Source organism: Vespa velutina, chromosome 8, assembly GCF_912470025.1.
Source record: "Vespa velutina chromosome 8, iVesVel2.1, whole genome shotgun sequence".
NCBI lineage: Eukaryota > Metazoa > Arthropoda > Insecta > Hymenoptera > Vespidae > Vespa > Vespa velutina.
In genome coordinates, this window is record NC_062195.1 from 7,439,601 (window position 1) to 7,449,600 (window position 10,000).

The 10,000-nt window shown below is 29.8% G+C and overlaps 1 protein-coding gene across 16 annotated transcripts in view; it reads right to left on the reverse strand.

Moving 5' to 3' along the window:
- Positions 1 to 10,000, reverse strand: part of LOC124951280 (CLIP-associating protein 1-A) — a 41,835-nt gene that overhangs the window by 5,094 nt on the left and 26,741 nt on the right. For 4 of the 16 annotated variants that reach the window (XM_047499442.1, XM_047499455.1, XM_047499456.1 and 1 more), the window contains 21 exons: positions 9,797 to 9,874; positions 9,180 to 9,337; positions 8,865 to 9,101; positions 8,371 to 8,624; positions 8,124 to 8,308; positions 7,802 to 7,927; positions 7,469 to 7,579; positions 7,223 to 7,252; positions 7,010 to 7,105; positions 6,676 to 6,856; positions 6,254 to 6,491; positions 5,279 to 5,344; positions 4,474 to 4,805; positions 4,039 to 4,342; positions 3,737 to 3,897; positions 3,504 to 3,657; positions 3,117 to 3,249; positions 2,870 to 3,029; positions 2,549 to 2,780; positions 2,271 to 2,483; positions 1 to 1,862 (listed from right to left, as the gene is read on the reverse strand). The exon at positions 1 to 1,862 is cut by the window's left edge and continues 5,094 nt beyond it. In XM_047499442.1, coding sequence (XP_047355398.1) covers positions 1,659 to 1,862; positions 2,271 to 2,483; positions 2,549 to 2,780; positions 2,870 to 3,029; positions 3,117 to 3,249; positions 3,504 to 3,657; positions 3,737 to 3,897; positions 4,039 to 4,342; positions 4,474 to 4,805; positions 5,279 to 5,344; positions 6,254 to 6,491; positions 6,676 to 6,856; positions 7,010 to 7,105; positions 7,223 to 7,252; positions 7,469 to 7,579; positions 7,802 to 7,927; positions 8,124 to 8,308; positions 8,371 to 8,624; positions 8,865 to 9,101; positions 9,180 to 9,337; positions 9,797 to 9,874 — 3,653 coding nt within the window. In that variant the 3' untranslated portion in view covers positions 1 to 1,658. The remainder of the gene's footprint in view (positions 1,863 to 2,270; positions 2,484 to 2,548; positions 2,781 to 2,869; positions 3,030 to 3,116; positions 3,250 to 3,503; positions 3,658 to 3,736; positions 3,898 to 4,038; positions 4,343 to 4,473; positions 4,806 to 5,278; positions 5,345 to 6,253; positions 6,492 to 6,675; positions 6,857 to 7,009; positions 7,106 to 7,222; positions 7,253 to 7,468; positions 7,580 to 7,801; positions 7,928 to 8,123; positions 8,309 to 8,370; positions 8,625 to 8,864; positions 9,102 to 9,179; positions 9,338 to 9,796; positions 9,875 to 10,000) is intronic. The other 12 variants (XM_047499452.1, XM_047499458.1, XM_047499447.1 and 9 more) reach the window with 11 other exon arrangements.

A 10,000-nucleotide genomic window follows, 5' to 3' on the forward strand; every position in this document is an offset into this window, starting at 1 on the left:
TTCGACATAAACAATGCCGTACTGTTGTATTGTGTGAGGTGCAAACATTATCATCACTTTCGATATTTATTTACGATCCTCCTCAAGCCTATTACAATCTATTTGCTCTCTCTCTCTCTCTTTCTCTCTTTCATACACACATACATATTCTTCTTCTTGGTACTTGCATTACCTTTATGCGTTTTCTAGAAAGGAAGTCGTATATCCTATATATCTCCCTCTTGACAGTCATGTCACACTCCAGACCTTGATATCGCGATCTTTTGTATATAATTTATTTCCGGTTCTATATAACGACCAAATTAAACAACGTAGTGTAGGATTTTTTTTTAATATCAGTCTCTCATATAATCAGTATATGTTTATATACAACTAAACATGACCTGCATTTAGGTTTATGGAAGATTCGGATAAAAGACAGATATTATGCAATACCGCTGTTTAATGGGGAAAAATAAGATGATATCTATATTCACATTTACGCATTGGAAAAAAAAAAAAAAAAGAAAAAAGAAATAATAATAATAACAATATTAATATTAATAATAATAATAATAATAATAATAATAATAATAATAATAATAATAATAATAATAATAATAATCATAATAATAATAATAAACACAAAGATCACTTAGAACTAAATGATTTTACACAGCGATACTAACTAATCGTAGTGTCTCCCAAAAATGAGAAGTATACAAACCGTGAGTTTCTCTTTTCGAAAATTCTCCGTATAACATAATGCATACAGATCTTACTATATATATATATATGCTCTGTAACATATGACAAAATTTACGGAACAATCTGTTACAATAACGACAGTCCTACACGCGTAAAACGATATATACCATCAGAAATCAGTTTATCAACTTCAGATCTCAAAAGAGTAAATATCGTGCTTCTTTTTTTTTCTTTTTTTTTTTTTCTTTTAATAATAAATACAGAAATGAGAAAGAAAAAAAATAAGAAAAATAAAAAAAATAAAAAAAAAAAAAAAAAAAAAAAGAAAGATAAAGTCATACTGTTTGCCCACTTAATTTATGTTGCGTAGGTTCATTCCTACCTCAAAAAACCGACATACATATAATATGCATATATAATATGTATATATATATATATATGCATATATATATGTATATATATATGTATACATATTATATATGTATATATATATGTATACATATTATATATGTATATATATATAATATATGTATATATATATATATTCGCGATTGGATTCGCTACGCTTGTAATAATCTTATTATTCGAAATGAAATGTAAAGACGTCGTGTATCTTATTTGGAAAAAGAAAAATATTAATTATTAACGATTTGCCTAATGTGTTCGATCGAATTTAACGCATATCGATGCGTATGAAAATAACGCGTGATTTTTTTCCCCTTTTCTTTTTTTTTTTTTTTTTTTTTTTTTTTTTTTTTCATTTTTGAATTCATATATAGTAATCATTCGCCCTCGCGTGTAACATCACTGTCAGGAGGCACAACGTACTCGTACCGACGACGATTTTTCTTTCTCAACGCTCACGGACTCGATTTGCTGAGAAAGCTAACCAACATTCGTTCGTGTCTTGCACTTAGACGCGCGAATCTTCTTAGTATTGCGATTCTTAATGTCGCAGAATTAGTTGTTAGTTAATTCTTGCTGTTGCTACGTGGACTTGCAGGTTGACTGTTCGTTTGCTGTGCACGTTGTATGTAAATATACAAAAGCTTTAATTTACTTGCATATAGAGAACTCAAATGAGGTTTTAAGACTTCTTCGCCAACTGCTGCATGTATTGCAACCATACAAAAAACTGCACTTTTACGAACCGTACTTTCGACATCGTCGTATGCCTGAAATATTTATAGTATAATATTCGATCGAAAAAAATCAGACGTACACACCTGTGGTTCTCTCTTTTTACACGATTCATAATTACACGGTTTTCTTAACGTGTTTTACTTATTTCTTTACAATGTTGTAAAAACGCACACTGATTAGTAAGCATGTAGAAAATGATCAAGAAAATCGTGCATATTTATTCTTTTTCTTTTTCTGAGAGAAACAAATTTCCTTTTTTAAATTTCTCCTTTTGCATAACTTGCATTAATTTAACACTCTTAAGTTCAATACTTTTATTTTATTTGAATCATTTTTATACGAAAAATACTTTCTTCTTTTTACATGATAAGCATCCTCCGTGTAAAAAAAGAGACCAAGGTGTATATTATTATAAAATTGTTCATTTAAAATTTGTATACCTTAATAAGTCCTGGCATAATTTTCGATAGATGAGGTTCTATAGCTTCGCGTCCCCAATGTTCGACTATTTTGTGAAGCATTTTAATCGCACCCATATTTAAGGGATATGGTTCGGTTGTTATTATAGTTGATACAACGAGAATAATTTGTTCCGGTCTAAGAACCGTGGCAATTGTCGCGGCACACTTCTCCGCTGTCCGAAGAACCTGTGCCTTTTTTTCTTATTATAAATTACACAAACATACATATTTAATAATTATTACGAACGAACAAATACCTCTGACATCCTTACCGGCGCTCTAACACTCTCCCCGCTGGAACTACCATCGGCTTTCTGATCATCAAACTTATGGGCAGTGATTACTTTCAATACTAACAATTCAGGAAAAACAGAAAAACTTTCCAAAAGTTCTGGACATTTGAGCATATCAATTAACGTCTGAAGTACTTCTATTTGTAACTGTTGACTATCGCTATTTACCCTATCTAATAATGTCTTGAGAAGTTTTCTAAAATAAAAAGAAAAGAGAATAAATGAAAAAATCGTTAATACTAAAGGATAAGTCAATGCTTGAGGATAAGTCAATGCAAGTAATACTTGAAATTTTGTTTGACATATGTGGCATCTCCTTCTCTAACGTATAACTGAAACTCCTGCAAAGCTGCTACCTTTTCTGAAGTTTGCGTCAATTTTGATTGTAACGTCTTAATCATATTATCTAATACTTCTGGTCTCTTGGTTGAGTCGGGGGATGATCCTAAAATAATAATTTCAAATATATCTCTGGTTATATCAATCCTTATATTTATTAAAGTACATATATATCATTAGTTTTATTTTTTACCATGAGTTTTATAACCATTATTTTCTTGAGGTAATATAAGATCTCCGGCAATTGTATCACTAGAACCATTTACTGTTATATTCGTAACCGATCGTCCTCTTTGCGTTGGTGATGATACAGAAGAAGACCTTCCCTGATAATAATGATAACAATAACAATAACAATAACAATAACAATAACAATAACAATAACAATAACAATAACAATAATAATAACAATAATAATAACAATATATAACAATATTTATTATTTAAGAACGTCGTATTAAATATATATTTATATTTTTATATTATATTTTTATTTTTACTTGTCATAATAAACAAGTAAATATATTTATTAAATAAAGAAAAACCTTTTGACTTTATAAAACAATGATTGTATCCTTACCGAATTAGATAAAGTTAGACCTTCTATTCTTTCTTCTAAATCAGCCATATTACTAATACCACTATCTTTGCTAGTTGTAGCTCTTTCTAAACGCTCAAATCCATAATTTTGAATCTCCGCCGTTGTACGTCGTAATGATCTGTAGGAAGAGGTTCTAGATTAAAATGTTTGAAATATATGAAGGGAATATGTTTATTTTTAATGTAATTATTTAAAATCCATTACTATCTTACTTATAAACTTCTTCCAAATTGTCATCAGCCGTATCAACGTCGTTCTTCTTATTACGTGCAGGAGAGTGTTGTGCTCGTGGTGGTGGTGTACCAGGAGAAGCTGGATTACTCGATCCCGTTGACCTTCTTAAATGATTTTGGACTAAAGGTAATGCAGCTTCCTTCGTAAAAAAATAAATAAATAAATAAAAAATAAAAAAAAAATAAAAAAATAAAAAAAGAAAGAAGAAAAACAACGTCAATGAAGTATTTCAGTTTATACTCGTTTAAATTAAAAATGTGTGAAAACGTGTAAAACTTACTTGATAATATTTCGGTAATTCCGCTAATATCATTGTCACTTGTGGGGGATTTAAATTGTAAAGCGCTATAAATGCTTCCTGTGCGTGCCTTCTAACATCTTGACTTTTGACATCGCTCGTCCAGTCAAGCAATCTAGCTAATGCTGTTCCAGCAGAATTGTTTAACGCAGAGGGCTCCGCAGTCTCTGCTATTTGTGTAATAAAAGTAAGGGTTGCAACTTTTACACGAGAATTTGGTGTTTGCGTCGGATCGGTTAAATATCTCATCACAGCTGGCAATAATTGTTCACCGGGAAAGGATTCTCTGCGTTTAGAAAAGAATTCGATGGATTCATAATAATAGAAATGAAATTGATTATTATGATAAAACGTTTCATAAATAGATCGTTCGAGAGAGAGGAAAAAAAAAAAAAAAAAAAAAAAAAAATGTTTTACCTTACAACATCTAATGTTCGATGAATTTTAGCTTGGATGGATCCTAATAGATCTGTACCCAATTTGTTTAAAAGTCTCGCACATAAAACGTATAGCCAATCGCTAAGATCTTCATTGTGAGTTGTAATAAGTTCATTTAAAGTATCCAGAAATAAGCTAAACACTTTTGTATGTGAATCCATGAACATTTTAGTAAATATATCCGTAACTTTGCGCAATTCGGTTGCAGTCAATGTATTCCCATTTCCAAGGAAGTGTTGTAATCCAACTAAACCTTCCTTCCTGTCACCCCAATGTTTGTGAGCACAATTTTCAATTATTTCTTTAATATCCTAAAAGACATATAAATCATTTACAATAAATACGGAATTTAATTTTATTATTAAATCACATGTACTAGTACAAAATATGCTTTTTCTTTTGTAAAATATTATTGTCGGCTATCTATAAATTTATAAATTAGAGAATAACCTCATATATCCAATTTCTTTAATTTATTGACTGATTGAAGACAATATGATTTAATATCTAAATGAATGATACGGAAGAAAACGTAAAACTTAATAAAAATCGAAGAAGAATAGATTGATCTTGATAATCGACTGTAATGTGAATTTATATTTGTAATTTAAATATATGTATAATTAATATAAATATTTATCAAGTAAATGACACAGTAGAAATGCACAATACGAGAAACGTTTCTAATGTCACTGATGATTAATATTAATAGAAATGTTATAAAAAAAAAATAGAGGAAGGCATAGTGGGGAAAAAATTTCTAGAAAAACTAAATTTCACAAACCTTTGGGATAGACTGATCCCAGATATCACGGTACAGTCTTTGCTGGGAGCCACTCCATGAGAACGACTAATGGGTAGATGGACGATGGACAGATACGAAGTATACAATGGCACATTGCGTTAGTCCAAACCAAACAAACACGCCGCAACAAAAAGGAAAATGAAAAATCAGACATGCGTTAGCTACATTTACGCAGAATGCCCAACTCTGCGTTAAAAAGTTTTTCTTTTTACATTTATCTCACATTATTCTCCTCTTGATCCGATACGTTTTATTAAAATTATTTATTATATGTTAATAAACAATCATTAAGAAACGTTTTCTTTTTTATACAAAATACGTTTTTAGAAACGTACCTATAGAGACTAATAGAATCAGAATATGCCAGAGACTACTAATACAAGAATATTAAAAACTTTGTAAACACAACCATTGATACGTGAAAAAAAGTTATAATGTGTTAGCACGACAAATATTTATATGATAGTGATTTAAGCAATATACACTATATATATATATATATATATAAAACTGCATTGTAAGCGTTTTACAGCAGTAATATGAGATACATATTATTCGAATCAATAAAATATTAAAATTAGTACTATTGAATTTTTACGAATATCAAATACATCTATTAATTATAGCATATTCATTATCTGTATTATTTTAATATTTACATGTCAAATATTTACCCATGATATTGCATTTTAAGAAATAATTAAAAAATAATTAAAAAATGCGAACTTAAATGAATAGTAAGCAGAAAAAGTAGAAATAATACTCGTACTTAAAACATGTACCATGCATTAAGCATTAAGTGCTTCCACTACTTGAAGTTTTTATAAGGAAAAGCTAAGGTCTAACAATGAATATGCTTTGTCGAATGTTATATCACTGATTTGTTTTTTCTTTAACTTTGAATTATTTTATAATGGGAAACATAAGACTGATTTTCAAACTTCAAGAACTCACATCACTAGGTCGCCTGAAACTGTCCATGCTGCGTTCTGAGCATATACTGCTAGTTTCGCTGTCATCACTGTGTTCGCCTTTAACTCTTGTAGCTCTATTGTAACAACTGTCAATGCTATCGAAGGTAAGTGCATCTGCCAAAGCAGACTCAGCTTCACGAGATTGCTGTAACATCTTCTGTGCCATAACTGGTCTAGACTGAGGCCTATCTGTTGGTGACATATGTAAACTCCTTCCTCTAATTAATTATAATTATATATCATTATTATCACATGGATTCAATTTATTACTACATATACACACACATTTTTCTAAATAATCAAAGATGATTGATTTAATATTACAAAAAAAAAAAAAAAAAAAAAAAAAAAAAAAAAAAAAAGAAAAGAATTATCATCATATTCAAACAAAAACATACATACCGCATTTTACATCCAAAACTTCTGTCCATTCCAAATCTCTGTGGACTAGGTTCACGACTATTGCCAGTACTTCGAATTCCATGTCCAGATAATTTCCTTGGTCTCGCTATTAATGATTCTCCTTCACGATTATATGTTGTATAACTCAATCTTGATGAAGGTGAACCCGATCTGCTGCTGGCTATCATTAAAAATAGAAAAACGTTTATAAAAATTCTTATTAAATTATATGTAGATTTATATGTATATGATATACATATATATGTTGTATATGATTGTACGATTTTAAGAAATATAAAAATTACGAAAATCTTTATCATTTTCAAATACTTACGTTGCGATTGTGAAACCCCCGCTACCCTTGTTCTTGTTCTAGCTGTCCGTTCAGGACTGGCAACTGCAGCGGTATCAGGCGATTTACTATGTCTTGCTATACGACAAAAGTATTAAAATTAGCAGAAATAAATGAACATACCTATGCATTTAAAGCAAATGCCTACAAAAATAATATGCGAATGTTACACTAAAAGGCAAAAAATAATAATACCTTGTTTACCCTGATGACTATGATCATTATCTTCAGGCAGCATAATAATAATAATTCAATAAAAAAGGAATACATACATACATACATACATACATACATACATACATACATACATAGGTACATACATAGATACATACATACACACATACATAACTAACTAACTAACTAACTAATTAACGAATTAACTACTTTTGCATCTTTCATATATCTTTGAAAATAATCAAAAATAAAAATTTGATTACTTACGAAGTGTTGCTTTGTATCTACTCATATTTGCATATGTCATTCTTGCTTTGGCTCTTTGGGCAGCTTGTAAATCTATCGCACTAGTAGATCTAACACCCGGCGTGACTCGATCTGTAAAAACATAAACTACGTAATTTTTGCATCTTAGAAGAATTTGCAACATAGAATTACATTCAATTAACATATATACATATTTCACGTGGGCCCAAGCTCATAGTGTCTGTAAATTATCTATGATACTAACGATCATTAAACAATACAATTCTATTTTACATTGAAACGTGTAGAAGAAAAACTGCAGGAAACATAAAATAATTACAATGATGCAATTACAATGATTATCTGTGGGTCTTTGTAGAATTGGGATGCCAGACTGACGATATGAACGAGGTAACGACGGAGTACGTCTGAGCGGACCATGAGGTGGGCCTGGTGCCTGATGCAAGTTTTCCGTACTACCTTCGTATATTTAATGCAAAGAAGAGACATAAAGCAGCATGAAAAAAAGAGAGCAATATGGATTTTATTTCAGTCATTGGACTACCGATAATTATTTTTCTTTTTTCTTTTTCTTTGTTTTTTTCTTTTTTTTTTTTTTTTTTTTTTTTTTATCTTCTTTAAATATTTTTTCTATTATTAACAAATGGATATCTACCTGTGGCACTTAATGCAGGTCTTGATGCTCTTGGACTAACGCTCGTTGATCGCGTTACTACATTTAAACTGTTGATGCTTCCACTATTACTGAGAGACATCAGTGAACGCTTATAGGTTGCATCAAGACTGTTGAGAAGTACTTCTGCTTGTTCCGGAAAATGATCTTTGAAGGCCCAATATGATCTAAACATATATGACTAAGAATTATAATCTGTTTGAGAAAAATAATACTAGTTTGTACTTACTTTCGGGCGAATGCTCTTGCCTCTGAATCAGAATCGGCAATTCCTTTTTTAATAGCATCTTGCAATATCGTTACGTGCTTTTGCAATATTTGGGTGGACCACGTTTGTAAAATCGAGTTTAGATATTCACACGAAGCACGACGAATGTCTTTACTTTTGTTATTTAGCGAAGATGTAATAATCGGGACAAATCTACTGCAATGTGTATGTTGAAGGATAAATCTAACAGCCACAGCCCCTGCTGTTGCCACGACCTAATGATGTAACAAGTATAATAATAATAATATACATGGTTAGTTTAGAATACTCTTTCATGTTAAAAACTATCAACCAAATAAATTAACAGGATTAAATTTAATATTTGAGAAGCAACGTTTACAAATGTGTTAATTTAATTATTAATAAGTTTTTATATATTTTCAAATCATATATTATTTAATCGTATATTTACTAATCATATATTATTCACAAATACATAGTATCACCATCATTACCTTGGCACTATTCTGTATGAGGTTCATTAGAGTCAAAAGAACTGCTTCTCCGAAACTGGCAAACTTGGTCTTTAAATGCTGACTCAGAAATGCCAAAGTAATACAAGCTTCTCGTACAACCTGTGACCTAAGATCTGTACATGCTACTTCAAACGGTCGTTGTATACTTTTCAAACAATCCAGAAAATTTTCATAGTTCATACCACCAGCAAGAACAATTGCTCTAAGTTTTTTCAGCTGTTAATACAATTTATATAAAACATATATTATAACATTATAAAATCGTGGAATAACATGAATTTTATCAATACGTACGCTTTCTGTTCTTTGTTTCCAGTCTTTCTTGTCATCTCCAATTGTATCTCTTATAATTTTCATTTGTTCTTCCAAATCCTTTGCAGAGAACAAATTAACAGATAATACATCTTCAAACGATGTTAAGAATGTTTCTTCATCAACAGCACCAGCTTGACCTAAGTATTTTATAAAATGCAAATAAAAATAAATTTTTATTTTAAAACGGATAATAACATTTATCAATAACAGATTGTATTAATTTTTCAAATTTGAAATAAAGCTACAAATAAAATTACTTTATTAAAACTGTAACGTATTTAAACTCAAAAATAACAATAGAATTATAATATTATAGTTGTGAAAAAGCATCTTACTGTAACAATTATGTATTTATATATAAGAGTGGCACAATCACATAACATATAGACAAAAACATAAAAACAAAATGCGCATAATCAAATGACCAACATAACTTTTTCAGTCCAATTAAGCTTTTGCGTAGAATAATTTTTTATTTAGCTATTTGATTAATATTCTATCAATGTTTACTACTCCAGCAGTCATATAGTTATATGTTAAATAGAAGATAGTAATATAATATTAGAGTAGTAATAGCCAAAAAAATTTTTAGATACCTGATGTTGATCTTAGTGACACAGACCTACTGACGGTTGCTGCTCGTGGGACCGTTGCATGTATGTTACCAGGCGTAGCTGTCATGCAAGCAAATTGTTAGCAATCTTATTAACAAAACATCAATACTTTATTGATGCTTTGATAATAAACTTTCAAAAATAATATCAATATTAGGTTGCGATGCAATAATAAATAAGCATAAA